Source organism: Sylvia atricapilla, chromosome 3 (genome assembly GCF_009819655.1).
Source record: "Sylvia atricapilla isolate bSylAtr1 chromosome 3, bSylAtr1.pri, whole genome shotgun sequence".
In the NCBI taxonomy this organism is placed as follows: Eukaryota; Metazoa; Chordata; class Aves; order Passeriformes; family Sylviidae; genus Sylvia; species Sylvia atricapilla.
This window is the reverse complement of record NC_089142.1, coordinates 23,175,896-23,195,410: the sequence shown is the minus strand read 5'-3', so window position 1 is coordinate 23,195,410 and position 19,515 is coordinate 23,175,896. Positions and strand designations below refer to the sequence as shown.

The window sequence follows — 19,515 nt, the reverse complement described above, 5'->3', positions numbered from 1 at the left end:
CTGCCTTCCAGCGCCCGCTGTCCTTTCTTCCCGAGCCGGCCGTGCTCCTTCCCTTCCCTTCCCTTCCCTTCCCTTCCCTTCCCTTCCCTTCCCTTCCCTTCCCTTCCCTTCCCTTCCCTTCCCTTCCCTTCCCTTCCCTTCCCTTCCCTTCCCTTCCCTTCCCTTCCCTTCCCTTCCCTTCCCTCCCGAGCCGGCCGTGTCCAAACCGATCCCCATCTCTACGGGCACCCGCAAACACCGGCACCACACTCTGTTCTCATTAGTGCTTAATTGTCTCCCTTCCTGCCTGCTTTACCTTCTGGTGTTACAGTACCTGCCCTGCACCTCGGGACTTGCCCTCCCTCTCGGCCCCTATTCCCAGCGCTGCCCACTCTCCCTGCCGCGGGAGCCAGGCCTCGCTGCGGGGCCGCTTCCAGCCGGGTTTCCCACAGGCGCTGTCTCAGGCCGCGCCGGGAAGAGGAGATGGCGGCTCTCAGCAGTGGCTGCGCCTGGGGCTTGTTTGGGGAAAGCAGGATTATCTGCAAAGGGCAGGTGGAAAGAGTCTGACACAGCCCGAGGGAACAGGAGCCACAGGACTCCTGAGGGAACATCTGTCCTTCTCCATATGCATTGGCTACCTTGGAGTAGCCACTGTCACAAGAGCCGTACATGCAGGGCAGCTCAGGTTTGAAGCTTTGTTCTAAACCACACAGAAAGATCTGGGATTGACTTCTTCTCTGCAACAGAACCCAGCATTTCCCTTTTGTAATTGCACCTTGTTGTGGGAAAACGTGAAGAAAAGGCTACCAGTCCTTATGCCCAAACACCCCATGCGTTCCCTGTGTGCTGGTGCGCTTGCTGTGGGCACGAGAGGCCTGTGCTGACCCGAGTGCCAGGGCAGATGCCAGGAGGGGCACGGCCACAGTCCCGGGGCGTGCTTGGCATCAGCGTGTGCGTGCTGCTGGATGATAACTAGCCCCTGACAGCTCTAGCCCCCTGGCTTACACACTGCCACAGCTCTCTGGTCCTCCTGTGTAGTTCAATGTAAGAACTTCTCCCAGGATAGGAATTAGGTATGAAGTGCTTCAAAAAGCTGAGCTAGCCCGTGTCACTGCAGGGCTACTGGGCATGGAAAGTAGGCTAAGATGGGGCATTCAGCCCCAGGCTCCTGCCTCCAACAGAGACTGAGCTTGCAGGGATGTATCGTTACCATTCAGGATGGTTCATGTAACAACACGTAGAACTCTGATTTCTTCAGAGGGCATTATAGCAGAGTTTATTGAAAAACAGATTCTTTTTATACAGTGTTTCATTGAAATGAGTAGGATTGGTCCTTTAGGGCACCACCTTTTTGTAAACACCTCTACCAGTAAACAAGTTGGAAAAACACCAGGTGTCAGGAGGAGGATATCTGCAACTTTGTTTTGGGTTCCTCCTTATGATTTCACAGGCCAGACTGAGAGAGTTTTGTCCTTGGCTTTCCCACAGACTTCAAGGCATTGCTTGGAGCCTAAGAATCCATGTTCTGACCACTCTCACTTCCCGCAGGGCTGGAGTGTTACCCTCTGGTAACTGTGGCTTGCTGAGAGGACAGGTGAGTTTGAGTTTATTTTCAGAGAAAAAAGTAGCTGGTACTCAGTACTCAGGGCCGAAGTTTAGTCAATGATGACAGCAGAAATAAAAAAGGCAAAATACAGAGAGGATGGAGCCTCACAGGACTGTGGTAGCAGAGTGCCTCAGGGGTGGATATGAGCAAGGGGAGGCTCATGTCAGACAACGTGTAAGACAGCATCCACACTGCATGTGTCAGCTGGGCCCAAATTCTGGGGTTTAATCCAAGATGCTGGCTGAGCTGCTGCTGTTGTGAACAAATTACATCTTAACAAACACAAGCCTCTTGGCTCATACTTGCCTCTTCACCGAGATCTCTGCTGTTTGTCCAAAGCTGCTCCTTTGGCTCTGTTGCAAACTCAACAGAATCACTGAGGTGGCAGGTGGTGTAAGAGGAACTCTTGGATCCAGAACAGAAAAGGATATGAGGCTTGGGGGAGTGCTGGGTTCTTACAGCTCTGCCTCTCACAACCAACTTGCACAGCATGAAGATGCAAACTCCAGCTGCCCTGGCAGGCCAGCTTGTCTGCAGGGCTAATGAGGATGCTGAAACTCCCAAAAATTAACCCCATGAGCCTGAACATTTAAGGTATCTGGCTATTGCTAATATGTAGTTCTGGCATACTGTATGACTGAAGAACTGTGTGCTGTAGGGTCCTCTTCATGACAGGAATCACTTTTCTTTTGAATTAAAGCCTGCATTCTTTCCTTCAGCCTTAAAGTCTCATGTTTCTAATGCATTTTATAATCAAATTGTCAAAATTCTTCCAGGCAGAAGTTAGAAATATCAGCCAGCCAGTTTGGTTATAGCAACACTGACCCCACCTGGGTGGCAGGACTGATTTCAAGCGCTTGAGACACATCAGTGCTGGATGATGAAGGTACACTCAGGAACAGTGTTAGAAACTGATACTCAGTGAACAAAACACAGTATTTGCTTACATGAGGAAACAAAACACTTAGATATTCTGCATTACTTAGCTGCTCTCTGCTTCAGCCCTTTGGTTTAGTTAAACCTTTGTAACCTCTTTTGTATAGCCAAGCTTGCTAGATATATTACTGGGTTAGCCAAACTTCATTACATGGAAAGCAAATCTGAGATATGTGCAGCCATAAAATGGATTCACTCAAGACATCCTGTTAAAACCAAAGACTGATCCAAACCACAGCCAATCCCACATCAATCCTCGAGTCCAAATTTTCTGAGAGTTTGAGGCTGAGGGAGGGAAAGATGCAAGCTTTCATACATGGCTGATAGTGCAACCCAAGTTTTGGACTGCCCAATGCATTTGTCTTCTCAATCTTGGGCTTATTTATAATTTATAAATATTTTTTATTATTACTTTTGCCCAATTAGAAACTATTTAAGCTACACTTTGCTTGCCAGGTGTGTGTTGAAGGCTGGGGTTTTTTTTCAAAGTTTCAGCCAAAACTTTTCATGTTTCTGAGAGCATCTTTTTTTCTTAACCTAATCATGGCCAGATTGAAGACAAAAACCCACTTCCGCCCCCCCCCCCCTCCCCCCGTATTCTGGAAATCCTTGAAAAGCAGTGGTGCCTTTTTTTTTTTAAATTGCAAGAGAGACTTGGAACTGGACAAAATTTAACCTTACTGTTGAGATGGACTTTTTATACTCTCAGTGAAAATTTGGTCAATTCACTGAGCTTTGGATAAAAACCAAGCCAGCTGCAGTTCACACGTGCTTGCCAGAGGCCAGCTAGAATTGCAGGCTTTGTTCTCTAGTGATTTCATGAGCATGGGACATGCTCCAGGGCCTGGAGTGGGACTTCCCTAGAACTTGCAATTCCTAAGTGCTTCAGGCCAAAGCAGTTCTAAATCCAGATACTTGAAAGTACAGATTTTTAGGTTTTTTTAAAAACTGTTTGTTTTCAGTCTACATGAAGGATATTAGTTGAACTGCATTTAGAGAAAGTGAGACATACAAGAGAAGGAGATAATTTGGAAAAGTAGACTTGGAACAGAGTCCTGGCAGAGAGCTGGGGGAACCTGAAGTGTGTAAACACTGAGGTGGAAATTAGGGGACAGAGAGGAGACTGAAGCACAACAAAGCATGGAGGCAACTGAAAAGTGATTTGTGGGAAAAGGATGTGAAGGATCTCATTTTGGCCTCTCTGCATGTTATTCTGAGCTCATTTAAGAACACTTGAGGTCACTCAGATGGTCTTCCCATCCCTTACTGGCTCCTTGGTAAATAAACCTGGCTATGAAGACAGAGTCACACATTTCTGTCTGATACTGTCATGGTGAATATTATAAAAAAAGCACCAAAACTTCACAAAATAAAGTGTTTGTTGAACACCTCTAAATGCAAGGAAGAGTACTGCCATCATATTACAAACAGAAAAGCAGAGCCTGGAAGTATTTCTTGATTATTCAATCCAAGTACATTGTACCAGGTGTAGTGACGTGTGCATGTTCTTCTCCAGCATCTGCAAGTCCTAAATTCTTCTGCAAACTAGGCTTAATTTAGGACAGGCATCTAAGGAATAAGGGAAGCTTATAACTGCTTGTGAAAAGATTTGACCTGAGCTGAGAAAGAAGAAAGAGGTGAGAACCTGCAGCCTGGCAGACCTTTATTCAATTATTTTATGGCATCATTTGATCACAAAATTACTCCAAACTTGGAGGGTTCAGGAGAACTCCTTCCTTTCCAGGATGTCTTATAATTTGGAGAGGACCATTTTTTTAAAGCTTCAAATTTGTTCTTTTAAAAAAGGAATCTATTAAATATTTTTAATATATATATAAAAATATTAAATATTTGTTCTATTAAAAAAGGAAAAGTCTCTGTTTAATTCAGCTGAGCCTGGTGTGGTCCCTGGAGACACTGCTTCTGCCATGCACATGCTGCCTCTGCCATGCACGTGGTGTAACCCCTGTGGTGCTGCCAGTGCCCACCCTTGTGCCGAGAGCTGCTCTTCAAACAGATACGTGGTTGTGTCACCACGACTGCAGCTCTGTGTGGGCCTGAGTTCCCATTCCTGGCTTCTGCAGGGCTAATTGATGGGGTGCCCAGGCTTTATCACAGTGCCCAGCATCCCTGGTGATGGCACAGCTCCCTGTTCACACCTCTGCTTTCATACGTGTTTGTGCTGCCAAGAATAGTTGTTAAACTAGCTCTGAAAGCAGCAGCCAGCATTCCAAAGCAATACACAGGATGAGCCAGCGACAGCAGCCACTTGGCATTTCCAGCCCTGCTGTGCAAAAGGGGATGTGTTCTAAGTATTGAGACTTCTTGAATCTCTTGTGATTTTGCCAGGAATACAATTGACAGTATCAGGATACAATCTCTTATTACTGTTTAAACTTAGAGAACAATACCATATCCTGTGCCAACAGTACTACTATGGGTTATGAAGAGTTATTTTTCAGCTCTTTGGAATACCTTTCCTTTTCTGGACAATAAAAACACCATTTCTCCAGCAACTTCTATTTCTCTGTCTTTAAACAGCTGCGTGAACCAGGTTATTCACCTATGACTACAACCAAGTCCTAGCTACAAGTGTGGGATTCCAGGAAGAAATATTTCTGCATTTTGATTTATCTCCCCTGGCTATAAAAACAGTGTGTGTGTTTTTAAGTCTTTACAGCATTTCTCAGTATGTGACCATACTAATGCAATCCTTTGTGATAAACAGGAATTTACTAAAGCATCCTAAAGTCAAACATACTAAAGTCAAACAAACTTTTTTTATACCTCGTGTGACAAAAAGCGAAGACTTCGTAGTTTATAGAAGCCAAAAAATACTCATAGATTATACAGATTAGAGGCAAAATTTTATAGCCTGTTTATCATGCAAGACTTGAAAGTGCTTGGGTGCAAACTAGCATAAAGGCAATGCCATTTTCTGGGCCTATAGTGTTTCTGCCAGAAGTGCAATAGGAAACTATAGGAGATGCAAATGCCTGTAAACCATGACAGCCTTAACCAGTGACTGTAATGCATACACCATGAAAAGTAATTTAACTTAATACCTCCAGTTCAGGTTTCAGTCTTGAGAAATCTGCATATTCTTCTATTTGTGCTTGATGTTGTACAGCATTTGATACTTTTTGGGATCATTACAATGTCAACTCTCCCATCTTGGCCAACTTGAAATTAAAATCTGTTTCCCTTATGGTTCCAACTGGATGAAGGAGTTGCAGAGTTAAATAAGGCCAGGGTCTGGTTATATCCAGAAATTCAAAACTGCTTTGGCAATTTCAGCCTTTGTGAGCGTCCCTAAAGAAGACAGTCAAGGAGGGTCTTGGTGCAGAGTGTGGGACACAACAACTGTAGTGGTGGCAAGATCTGCTGGTGCCCACGGTGCCAGACCCACTCCTAACAAGGAAAGGCACTTCAAAAATGCGGCACTTCAGGGTGGAACCCTTTCCCTATTCCTCTCTCTGTAACCTCTGCCTGCAGACTGGTGTGAGCTGTGGCCATCTCTGGTTCCACCTGCTCCTAGGGCAGTTCAGAAATGCCCCAGGACCAAAGCTGAATGCAGATATCCACATACTCAGCCAATGCCTTTGGCATCAGATAGTCATGCTGGCCCTATAGATCTTCAAATCTTTTCCAACCTAGCCTGGTGAAAAGCAGCACTGGGGACTCCCTGAGGGCATGGAATGGTGGGAAAAGTAAAGTATCTCTCATTTTTCTCAGGCCAGGAGTTTTTGAGACTGTATGTCCTACTTCTCATCCCAGAGCCTGGGCTTTGATGCCCTAAAGTAGGTATAACTCTGCAAGTTGTAGCTCATCCATGCTTCAAAGCAGCAATGAAGCCCAGCCTACCCTATGGAGAGAACACCACATCCTGGATACTTCGCAAACAAGCCAGGTGGGTTTTAGGACCTACCACCCTGAAACCGTTTGTACTGGCAGGTATGGTGATGCCTCTCACAGGCTGTGATGGTGGGACTGGAATTTGAGGGGCATGTTTTCTGCAGAGGATTTGTGGGGAGCCCAGCAGTTCTGACCAGCATCTCTGCCACTGCACAGCCAGAAAACTGGCAGCAACCTCTGGCCCTGAACATCTGCATCCTCTATAGGTTCTCTGGGCCTGTCAGGCAAACAGGTTGAAATGGCTCTGGTTCGAATTAGTCACACAGGGAATACAAACAAAGGCATCAAAATGTCCTTCGAAAACTGAGTTCCCACAGAAGATAAAAGGCTGTGGAATAGTTTGTACAAGCCTAACTAATGGAGCTTTCACATCATAAATATGACCCAGGAACAAGTCACTGTTTTTCAGGGGAGTGTCTGGCCTTTGCCTTTACTCAAAGCCATGCCAAGTGCCAGTCAGTGAAGGAGCAGGCTCTGGCACAGGCAGGAGGGAGGGAGATCAGTCTCGGATGTCCAACAGAGACTTCAGAGTAGTTTGGTTGGAAGGGACCTTAAAGACTATCTAGTTCCAAGACACCTGCCATGGGCAGGGACACATTCTACTAGACCAAGTAGCTCAGAGCTCTACACCTCCTCTTTCAACAGCAATGCCTCCTTCCAGCCCACCAGCAACAGATCCTTGCCTTTCCTCTGGCATCTGCCCACCAAATGCCAGTCGTCTAAAGGAGAACATATTAGAAGGAGGTGGGTGGCAATGGTCTGTCACCAGTTTATCAGGCTGAAAACAAATAGAGAAATTCTTCAGTTCCAGAAGAATGAAGTAAACGCAAGATTCGCATCAGTCTGAAAAGTGCTGAAAAATTCATTAGAAAAAGGAGACTGCAGTCAGCCTGGGGTAAAACTGCAAATCTGGGACTGAAACAGGACAGGTGTCATTCTCCATGCTGACAGGGAAACTGGTTCTCACACACAAAACAAATTTTCCCTGGAATCAGATGTGGTCATTCCTGACTAGACCTGATATTTCTAATCTTTGTTTTGGATTGTTGTTGCTTTTCCTTCTCTGGACATGCTGTGTTTTATGTCTGTGACTTTTGCCATTATACAAACTAAAGTAACAATTTCTTCTTTTATCTTATGCTCAGCAAATTGCGCAGCACACTTCACTGGAAGCACAGAGCTCCAAATGGATGAGACAGGCAAAAACATGAAAATGAGGACAAGAGAAACCTCACTGTGTTTGCTCCAAGCCCTGCCACCAGAGCCACTCTGCTAAAGTGACCTAGAATTGCAGGTTAGGACCAAACTCTGGTTTCCATATTTAGAGCAGAAAAGCATTTATAAAGCCAGTGCCAAGATCTTGAACCTGTTAGCTGGTTTTCGACCACACAGTTGAAATTTCATTAAGGTGGTGTTTTTTTTGTTTTGTTTTTTTTGTTTTATTTTGTTTTGTAGGTAGTGACAGGAAAAGTATCTTTTTTCACTTTTAACATTGAGCCAAAAATTTCAAACATGCTCATGGTCCTCTGCATTGTCCTAACACAAAATAGTTACCTCTCTCTCCCTTGAAGTAAGTATATACGTTCTCTGCATGCTAAAATACCAAAACAATCAGGAGCCAACTTTTAAGTACTAAAAAAAGTTTTACAGGTATGATACATTTGACTGAAAGGAGAAAAAACCCCAAGTATTACAGTAAAATGCTTCAGAGTAGTTAGGAAAGGACTGCATCTGGTGGAGCCTCTCATGTCCCTCTCAGTAATTTCTTTGCTCCAGTATCACACAATGTTTTATCACTTCACTTTTTGTGTTCTCCATCAAGTAAGTTAATGTTTGCTTAACTGAATTCCTTCCCCAAAAGTAAACACAAGAATGTCATTGTAGAACTAGCATTTAGTGGTGATCTTGCAAGTTTTACACACAGCTTGTGCATAGAGTGTTACTTGTGGGAGGGAAACAGCTCTTATCAGAGGCACTGATACAGCTGGCAAAGGCAGTTTTTGAACATAAAGGTCCTTCTGAGATTTAACACATCACTACAACTTTGATGGCATGGCTACCAAGATATGCTTCAGGTATTTGTTTGCAGTACCTCTTCCCTGGCCCTGGGTCTCTCCATACTCTGTCAGTGCTGTCAGGCCAAGGCCTATCGCCACTGAGGTCAATTCCTGGACAGAAGCTGGTCCTACACACTAATGAACATCAGTAACAAGCAGCAAATGGTATAGGTGCTCAAGGGTGAAAAGCTACTGCAATTCGACTGACCTGGTGGCGTGTTGCATTGGAACAAGCACAGATCAATTCCAACACATTTCTGGCTGCGTGGGAAAAAAAGACAAAGTTGTTTTCTTTCAGCTGACTGCTTCTCACATAAGCCCTTCCATGGGGGACTTAAAACCACACTTGTAGCCTTTGTTGAAATGGTTCCAAATTACAAATATTAAAGTGCAGAAAAAATTGAACAAGCAGACAGAACAGAAAAGTTGAATGAGCATTGGCTCTTCTTATTTTAATGAAGAAATATTTCAAGTTAATATCAGTGCATATTTAGAAATAGCATGTGATACTCCCAATGCCAAATACATCAGCAAATTACAGTTTCAAAACTTTATAAATTAATGGCAAGTTAAAAAAAAAAAGATTAACATAGGGAATAAGGTTCAAAATAAACATCCGCTTTTGTTTGCTGCACTGTGTCAATTATATTCCTGGTACTTAAACAGCAAGAGAGATCCAATATTTCATGTAATCAGGCTCTCCAAAATAGCAGTTATTTTCCTACAAATGAATTAAACAGTTTGCATTTATTTTTGATGTATAAACTAATGTTATTCTTAGCTGTTACAAAGAAATTTAGTCATGTCAGAGTAAAATTTCATTCCACGACTGAAAATACTCACACTAACATAGGAACGTTGCCTTCTGGTTGTACCCACTGATAACAGTCAGCTGAGAATAGGAAGAACTACATGTAAGCACATTTGGCTGTTACATAAAATGGCTTTTTTTTTTTTTTGTTTTGTTTCACAGCCTCATAACAATACTGTTTTTCAACATTGTTCCCAGTCATTGTTTTTAAAATGGTTCATCAACATATCCTGAATCAATCACTGATATAAATAACTCCAGTGACAAAATCCATTATGGAAGGACACAGAACTGCAAACTGAAAGTGGTACTGAATGATTTTAAGGTGGAACTGTAATTCCTCTGTAACACTGTTAAAAAAAAAACCCAAAACAACCCCACATGGTAAAACCTTTAATTAACTGGCCATGGTGGAATCTGAAAAACTGAGATATAATTTCAAGAGATGTTTAACTCACAATGGACTCTAAAACAAGACAAATCATACTGAAGCTAGAAAGAGATGCACATTTAAAGCTTGCAAGTGTGATATAAAAATATTCTCTAGTTTTTAAATTTTGATACAGCAAATCCAATTATCTAATGGAAGAAGATAAAATACATCTTCTTTCCTACCCCACTGCTATACATATAGACTGTTCCCTTGAATCAGGAAATGGCTTTCCCCAACAAATATACCAGCCTTGGGAATCACAGACTTTCAAAGGGTTTGTTGATTTTGCTTTTTAAAGTGTATTTTCAAGCAGGTGAAATACTGATAGGATATGCATTTCAGTGACTATTATCTACTGTGCAAATTATGTACATCAAACCCATAACTTCAACCTAAGTGCAGTCTGCATGGCCTAGAATGACTCATAATCTAGTGGGGTACTACAGCACAGAGGTGACTGCCAGCCTATGAAACACCAGGCTAAATCAGGTCAGTGGGAAAGGCACACACTCCAGATTTCGCAGGAACATCTGAAGGTTCCTTGTTCCCACTCCTGAAGCTACAGTGATTCTGTGCACTTCCCAAACAACAAGGTTTGCTTCCAGAAAACTGTGAGGTAACAGGAAACTTCTGCTTATGGCACATACACATGGAAGAGTGTGAGCTCAGCTGAGCACTCATGATGCGAGGGGTAATGCAGACACAAGGGAGGCTACAAGGGCTGTGACCAGAAACAAGAACTCCACATTTCCTTACACTGCACACATTCCTTTTATGCACAAATACCAGGTGCGCAAAATAAGCTGTTTGCTCGGTACAATTTAATGTTTTGCGTATGTAAAATAATCACCTAATACTGCAATATAATCAAAAATCATGCACTAGATAAACAGAGCTTCTTCCCCATGAACAATAATTCTCAGGAACATTTTATTCTGCTTCTGGTAACATCTCATGATTTGCCAGCTTACACAGTCCCTTTTAAATAACACAGTATTTAGTGAAAACTGAAGAGCTAAATGAACAACAAAAAAAGAAGTTTTGATTTTAGTTGCCATACAGCTGGGATAGATGCAACTGAGCTGCTGTAATGCACCAAAGAGTAACAAAAATTCAACATGAATATCAGAAGAATAAATATATGCCCTAAATTAATCTCTGTAAATACATTCACAGGTCCACATAAGACACCCTTATGCATAACTCATAGTTCTTCAAATCTGCAGAGAGATAGATGTTAGTTCATGGGGAAAGCAATTTATCATACGACTTGGTTTATCTGTCAGTATTCCAGCAAAAATCAGTAGCAAATTGAAAATCTACATTTATTTTCCCCAGACCAACCACACAGAGGCTTAAATCACAAAATCTATTATTTCCAGTATTCGATCAATAAGGCTTTATTTACACTTTTTTCTATAAAGTCAGGAAAAAATTTGGTGCAATGTGCAAGAAAAGACCGCACATTTCACTGATTGGAGACTAACATCTGCTTATGGTTTAATGCTAACCCACAGGCAGCCAATTAAAGTTCCATATATCCATGTTTTTACATAGAGTTTTCTTCCTGATTCTGTCAGAAGCATACTAGCAGTCAGGCCACCTAAAAACAGCAATGATGGCAAAGTTTTCTTGAGGCTTAGTTTGGAATGAACACTTTTCCCAGGGAACTTATTTCTTCTTTTAGAATCCTTTGCATCATAAAATTCTATTAGTAACCTATAAGCAGAGAAAAAGGAGATGGTCAAAGTCAGACAGTAGCTTAAGACACTTTAACCAACCTTACTTTTATCCAGTAACTGCTTCTAACCAAACATTTTTAACAAATGATCTCATAATACATAGCAGTTTTTCTGTGTAACAAGTCCAAACAATGAGTACACCTTACAAATATGATGCATGTTGAAATACTCGACTTGAACCCTTGTAAGCATTAAGGCCATATTTTCCTTGTGCATCAACTGCAAAAGTGAATATAAAAGTTGACAAGAATTGTTTTCATTCAGCATTTAGCAGAAAAGCCCAGAGCATTGACAATATTGTAGGACAAAACAATATGCTGAGCATCAAAGGAGGAGGAAGAAGAAGTATCTTCATAAAATAAACTAATAAATAATGAAGGTTCTACAAGACACTGAATATATTGGAAGCTAAACATGCAACAGTAAGATGTTACATCACTGGCTGAGTAGTAACTTTTTTTCCTCCTAGTTTTAAAAAAACAGTAATAAATGGGTCAGGAAATTCTAAGGTCTTGTTTTAACTATCTCTAAATTTGCCTGACAGACTGCTTTGGTCCCAGGAAAGATGTTCCAGTGAACAGGAGCTTACAATGACACACAGATGATTCAGTTTTGTTCAACTTTGCTAGATAACTAAAGGAACAGACACTGGATAGCCTTTTATTTTATGTATCAGCTCCTTATCTATTTAAATTAAATTCAGACTTTCTATCTTTCAAAAGTAAAGAAAAGAAAAACTTTTTAGTGATCCTAAATGTCTTAAACACTTTAGTAACAGTGCCATGTTTACAGACATGTAAACATGTAAACTTTATATAGACAGTCTTCTATATAAGGTTAACATTCAGGAGAAATTAATACTTTTTTTACTTTCATCCAGTGTGAGACTGGCAGAACAGTATTAAAGCAGAACAGAACTGAAGAACCAGGGAAATTTCTGTCTCACTCAAAGTATTTAAGGATTTAGAAAGTAAACAGATTCAGCTTCCTTAAGCAGTACTTCAGATCTGGCAAATTTAACCACCATCTCTCAAACAATACTTAAATCCTACATTCAGGCACAAAGTCCTTCTGGAGAACAAGATCTCCCAGGATCTGCTGCATATACTCATTAGGGACCTTATCTGGAGATGCTGGAGGAAGCCAGGCACTTTACTTCTGCCACAATTCAAAAATGAACTGATGAAACTTCTATTTCACCTCGTTTCCCCAGTGAAGGTAGGAATTTTGGGGTTAACTGTGTTTTTATCCAGTTGCTGTCTGGATGAAAAATTGGTAAACAATTTTGGCAGAAGAGATTAGAACAAGACCTGCCCCTCTATCACTCCAAGTTAACACTGATTACAAGGGCAGAATCATGCTGCTTTTTCTTGCTTGCCTACCACAGGCATCTTACATTCCTACACAGAACTTAACTACAAGAAGATGAATGGAGAGTAATATGAGTCTTGCCTGGAACACAGACTCACACTTCTTCAATCTAAAGAAGGTCAAACTCCAAGGAATGCCAACCTCCTGAGCAAAAAGTTTAACCACAAGGTTATATTATAGTGTATTATATGTTATATTATAGTGTATTATATGTTATAGTATACTGTATATTATATTATATTATATTATATTATATTATATTATATTATATTATATTATATTATATTAATAGGAGTACCAACATCGCCCCTCTTCAGAGAGCCATACAGCTGGCACTGCTGGTTACACAGAAATCATGGGTATGTGTATTTGTTAATATAAAATAAATAAGACAGATTCTTGAAACAGAAAGTTCTACATATTTCTACTCACTTATCCTTTATTTCAAAACGTTCATGAAGCCACCTTCTCATATACATCTGCTCTTCGGGAATGTCCTTCAGTTCAATCCGGTCAATGAAAATATGAACTCTTGGGCATTCCTTACACAGAAACTCTAAGAAGAGAGCAAAACAACATGAATGAATTAGAAAAACACCGAGTTATGAATACACAAAAAAAACTGATTGTAAGTGCCTTGGAAGCCTAACTTCAGTGCTCAAAAACCTTCCTTCCTTATGGTCAGATCCTGAGCACTTCACTGAACTTAGAAACCATCTGGCCTACACACTTGCAATGGTGGACCACTATCATGTACAGCATGGAAGAACTGTCCTAACATACACCTTGCTAACTGTAAAAGCCTGTGCTTGAAAACATTACCTCAGCAGCAGTCTACTCATTCAATAGTGTTGGATACAGTAACTTTGATGTCATACAGTTATCCATTCTGCAATTTTGTTTAAAGTTAGTAATCCTCTTTGCTTGTCCTTTTTAAAATCTAAATTTTGTTTGTTGCTGGATGACAAAACTGAAATTACAGTTTTGGGAAATCTCCCAAAGCATCTCCAGGAGACAGAATGCTTAGTTTAAGCAATAACCTATAATTAAAAAGTGCAACAGGGCAGAAGATTCAGAACAAAATGCTGCTTTCCATTTTGTATCCCTTCATTTTTCTTCTGTCTCACAGAGCCCGAGACAACCCTGTTGCAAACCACCTCCCCCTTGCTCCCCCCAGCCCCATTTCCTCAATTTGTCCCTAGACAAACTTACCAAGCAAGCATTAAGGACAAACAAAACTCCATTACTCAAATGGCCTTGTGGGATTTCTTACAACTAACAAGTGGTACAACTATTGGGCATGATTACTATAATATACTGCATGTTGTAAATGTGAAATCCTGTGCAGTGCGTATTGGTAACCATTTGCATTTATCAGTAGCAAAGGGTACTGCAGTAACCACAATATCCCTGGAGAGAGATGATGTGAGGATAGAAGTCCTCAGAAATTTGGATAGTCATCCTATTTTGCAAAGGGAGCAGAAGTGCCTTCCTACAATACATACAGGCAACAAATGAAACACAGGCTGGGTGGTCCCTTTAGGTTGTTGACATTTTTCGGACAGCAGTGCAGATGCATGGAAGACTTTGACCCGTAACTGTAAGGGGTATCTGGAGGAATGAATGTGCAAATAAATTGTTACAGCATGTACATCTTTATTGTTGTCTGCCAAAGCAGATATCCCCTTATTGGTTTTTTCATCTTTACAGGATTATTGATTTGTAAGGACTCTGTTGTAAAAACAGTCCTTATCACACACTAGAAATTGCCTTAAGGAATTTTAAAAGCCTGTTCATGCAAATATGTGTGTGTGCTTGCAGAGGGAGAAGGAAGGAAAATAGATAAAGAGATCTCTAAGGCCTTGAGGTGCTTGGATACAGAAATCTGTAAGGTGCTGTGTGTGGTTCTGTCTGGACGTCATGCACAGAGCCCTTCACCAAAGCACATGTAAAAGGAGCAACATGGCCACACATCATCAGCTGGAGATCTGGATGAAGGCTCCATCCAGGCATGAGTCCATCTCTTGGCCATGGAGCAGGAAACACAGCTGTTGCCAAGAGGTTTCTGGTAGAACCTTCTCCTAGCTACAGCTATTAGATGGCAGTTAAGTATTTAAGATGGCAAGTTAAGGACTCAGAATCCGGAATGATGGTACATGTAGACCATTTTCTTGAGGTTTATGTGCAGTGCTTTTACAAAGAAATTGGTGTAATCTAAAAGAATATTTTTTCCTCTTGCTTTAGTGTGAAGAAATGATTTTGCAGGGCTGTTCTCTAAGGATGCTATCCAGGCCACTATAGGAACTATATGAGCACCTAAAAGTGTACTATTATTATCTTAAAATGACAGATGTACTATCCATGTCTTAAATGCTTATAATGTTCATGATGCACAAATCCTCTTGAATGGCATTACCTATTAAGTGGAACATTCTAACAGTATGCAAAACTGTATCTAGAAAATAAATGCCTGGAAGCCAGCTGATCTGGTCTTTTTCTGTACTAGATTCCTATAAAAAGCATCTATGGTATGCGTATTCAGTTAGAGCTGAAGATCCAGCTTTAAGAGAGATTTAAAAGGTTCTGTGCATTGTATAGTGTATGTTTCTTTTTCTTCATAGTACATTGGCCATTCTGCATAGGAGCAAACAAATCTTTACTGATGTTACTTATAAGTCAGTTATAAGTTATTAAGGAAAACTATAAACCAATCAAAACTCAAGACAAGTATTCAAAAGAAACACCTTCTCCCACCAAAGCTGAAGTGTAGCAATTCTACAATTCTACTTGGACAACAAAATTCCCTTCTCAAATATCAGAGTGTTGCTGCTGTCTTTCCCACCTTAAGCCCAAGTTCGAATGCAAGCTGATTCTTACCACTTCCTGCTCTGGTCTTCTTCAACCATTCTAAATTGAATCCCCATATGTGAAGGTCCTAAACTTTGTCATTATTTCCCACCTTTGTGAATCCCAGTGCTTTCCCCAACAACCTCACCCTCCCTTTTGAGTTTGACTTAGTTCAGCCTCACGCTGGACTGTGTGATCTGCTACTTTACGTGCTATTCTGGGGAAGGTCATGATTCTCACACATTTATTTGAAGTCCTTGTATCCAAAGCCTGAGTATCAGGACATCTGCAGATGACACTGTAATGCATGCAGTCAACCAAGTCAGGTAATCTTACTAGTATTTAATTATCCAATTCATGTCAATGTTTAATGCAACTAACACAACTTTCCTTCCCCCAATCTACAGTGTCACAGCAATCACAAAAGAACACCATTGGATAAGGACAAGATATTGGAGATTGATTGTGAGAAGAAACAGCTGGATTTTATCACCATAACCTCCAAAGGTTTGTGGTGGTCCCATGACCCTTAATTTCACATTAGCTTAACTCCCAAAAGACTTATGTAATTAAGCTAAGAAACAAAATCTTATTGAAGCAATTTATTATGTGCAAATTACATCCAACTTCAGGGACACCAGCCCTTAAGGCCAACATCTGACAGGCTTTTCAGATTCCTAAACTTGCCAGAATTTGTTATAATTAACAGCAGAAACAAGCAAGCTTGAACTTTCCTTCAAGAGACAAAACAGAAATGCAAATCAAGCAAACATTATGTTGGGGACAGCATTAGTCAAGAACCCTGTATAATTAGGGTTAAATGAACACTAACAACTTGTGTGGGAGCCAAATGGACTGACTTTTGTGTGGGAGATAATTTCCTAATAAAACTTTCTATCTAGCTCAATAACAGATACAAGCACAGAATGTTTATAATGCTTCCAGTGACCAAGCACAGCAGAAGGAAGTAATTGAAAATAATAAAGTGGACTGAATGTTTTTTGTTCTTGAGCTGTGACACTGTACCCCACCTTCAGTGGGACAAGATTCCCATTAACACTGGGCTTCAGAGGGGAAGCCACTGCAGCACTGGGATTAACAAATGAGGTGCAATGGCCTCCAGGAAAGGAACTGAATGCCCAGAATTTTTAATTGCAAACCAATATTTCTTCCCACAAAATTCTACCAGTCCTCAACTCCTCACCTTCAAAAGCCAATTAATTCTCTTTGGAATTACCAGAATTACCAGGGAAATGAGGAGGAGGGAGGAGAGAAGCTCCAAAACACTGACATATCTGTAACTGAGAAGGGACAAACAACTGTGCTCAGACCACCTTCCCCTTCTGAACCATGTAAATTCATTCCACCACTCCAATTATTTGCCTTGTCCCTTAAGAAAGTTGTGACAGCAGTGTTATACTTAAACAGATATTCCAGTTTTCAATTACTAATGAAGTCTATTTTTGTATGCACTTTAAATATGACAGCAATAAAGTAGCTCAGATTTCAACCTCCTACATTGGCTCTTCTACTGCAATGTAACTGTTGCCAAAGTCCTTCAAAATTCAAAAGGGACAAACTGAGGCCTGACTTAGTTGTGTCCACTTACAGAGCCCCCAAATCTCTCCTGTTTTAACAGATTACAGTAATGTTTGTGATAAACTGATAGTTGATATCACAGGAAAGTGAAATCTGAATAATGTGTATTTGTTCTAAGTAACTAGCATTTCAAATGTGTAAAAGTATGTCTCTTCAGTAAGAGAATATGGTGTGTTGTTTAATACTTTTACAGGCAAAACCATGACAGCAGAGACATTCTTCTGAACTGTAGATTCTTTCTCCACTTCTTAAACTTGCATTAGTCTAGATTTCAGTGTTCAGCTACCAAAGCAGTTTGTAAACTATCTCCTCTTCAAAGAAAGAAATCCTATCTCTCCACTTCCATTTACTTTGTACACCAAATTAACAATCAAACAGCAAAACAAACATAAATTTAAGTGCCGTGTTGTTTCTCAGCTTCATGCTTTCCATCATCCCAAGCTGAGCTGACAGGAAACTATTTCACGACTTGCTCTAACAAAATAAAGCAGCCATAGAGCAAAGCAGCCCTAGACAGGAAAGCAAACATCCCAGGCCAGGGGAGGTTGATGGCAGGAGTTGCCCCGGGCAGCATCGGAGGAGCAGCACCAGTACCTGCGAGTACTGGGGATATAAGGAAGCGTGGAGGGAATGCTGTGCAGTCCAGACTGAAGCTCACAGCCAGGAAACAAGCCTGCACTTGAGGAATAGAGCTCTTAGGAATATTGCCAATCCCTTCTGCAAGGACTTACATGCACACAGAAATCAGTGCCCTCATGCATGCATAAGGGGCACAGAGTAATGAGGATACAGCTCAGGAGATGGGGGACATTTTGAAGTGAGAAATGGGATGCACCTGGATCATTATTAGGCCAGGGTGCTGGCCATGAAAACTGAAAAGTTAGAGACTGTTTCAAGTGGCAGTTGGGCAAGACTGAAAGCCAGAAAAAGCAACTTGTTCAGATGGATGTAACATGAGGGGGATGTAGCTAAAATTCATTGTGAGGGCAAGATTCAGAAGTGCCTTTGTTCCAACATGTGGAGCCTAAATATGAAGACGTTACAAGAATTACTGGCACCAAGAGATCACTCCTTCCTATAATGCAGGCATCCTGGTGGGCTTGCAGGAGCTACCAGAAATGGCAGAAAAGGATGTACAAGTGATGGTAGGGTACTGTGCATGGAAGATTATATAAAGTGTAATAGCTTTATATAACAAGGAGACAAAAGCACAATAAAGTCCTTGTGGATGAAAAATCCAGACTCTACTAGGTTATATATAAGATAAATAATTAAATGACTTCCAAGTAAACTTAATAATAGTAAACAGAAACTGTGAAGCCAGACTGAAACCTGCAAGTTCAAGACTGACAGCAGGAGTACGAGATTCCAGCTACCTTTATTGAAGTGCATTGATACTTCAGCAGGATGAGCAGGGGGAAAAAAAATCCAAATAAACCCAAACCAAGATGACCCAACCAATCAGACGAAAACATCAGAGGGGGGAAAAAATTCTGGAAGAACTAGTAAGTAAGAAAAGCCACAAGAAAAGATCTTGTTCCTAGTGTGGTCTTGCTCTGCACCAACAATTAATTTCAGTGTTGCAGAGAAAGAATCCAGCAAAGAAATGCAGAATTCTTTGGGGTTGGCCTCTTCTCCCAGGCAACTAGTGACAAGACAAGGGAAATGCCCTCATTTGTAGAATTTGTGAAGTTGCATCACAGGAAGTTCAGGCTGGATGGATATTAGGAGAACTTTCTTCACTGAAAGAGTGGTCATGCTTTGGAACAGGCTTGCCCAGGGAAGTGGTGAAGTTGTAACCCCTGGAAGTGTTCAAAAAATAAGCAGATGTGGCACTCTGTAATAAGGTTTAGTGGGCGTGGGTGGTGTTTGGTTGAAGGTTGACTTCATGATCTTGGAAATCTTTCCCAACTTTAATGATTCTATGAATTAAAGGAAGTACATAATGGGAGGGAAGGCAAAAAGATACAGTCCAAAAGAAGGCAATCTAGAGGCTACTAAAAAAATCACGAAATACCAAACCCCAGAAAAACTTGTATTACAAGCACACATAAAACATGTGTGGCACTGCAAAAGGAAAAGTCTGTGTGGGTCTGAAAAATATCTGTATGAGTAAATGGGAAAATCAAGGAGGCTACCATGATACTCCTGTCTTCTTCTCCTCTTTGAGGAATGGAAAGCTTGTCCAAGTAAGGAAAAGCCACAAAACTGCTCATTCC

General features: G+C 41.1%; 1 protein-coding gene and 1 long non-coding RNA gene across 3 annotated transcripts in view; one reads left to right on the top strand and one right to left on the bottom strand.

Annotated features, from left to right (window-relative positions):
• The first annotated feature begins 1,477 nt into the window (after positions 1 to 1,477).
• Positions 1,478 to 12,993, top strand: LOC136358846 (uncharacterized). 2 transcript variants are annotated; one of them, XR_010743171.1, is made up of 4 exons: positions 1,478 to 1,573; positions 1,957 to 2,179; positions 7,582 to 7,730; positions 12,867 to 12,993. It is a non-coding gene; the product is annotated as an uncharacterized lncRNA (long non-coding RNA). The 2 variants fall into 2 exon arrangements; XR_010743170.1 differs by lacking the exon at positions 12,867 to 12,993 and having other exon boundaries at positions 7,582 to 8,130.
• AGPAT5 (1-acylglycerol-3-phosphate O-acyltransferase 5) overlaps positions 8,920 to 19,515 on the bottom strand; it is a 52,609-nt gene continuing 42,013 nt past the window's right edge. The window contains exons 7-8 of the mRNA XM_066314911.1: positions 13,283 to 13,406; positions 8,920 to 11,456 (exon numbers count right to left, since the gene is read on the bottom strand). Of these exons, the coding sequence (XP_066171008.1) occupies positions 11,231 to 11,456; positions 13,283 to 13,406 (350 nt within the window). The 3' untranslated portion in view covers positions 8,920 to 11,230. The remainder of the gene's footprint in view (positions 11,457 to 13,282; positions 13,407 to 19,515) is intronic.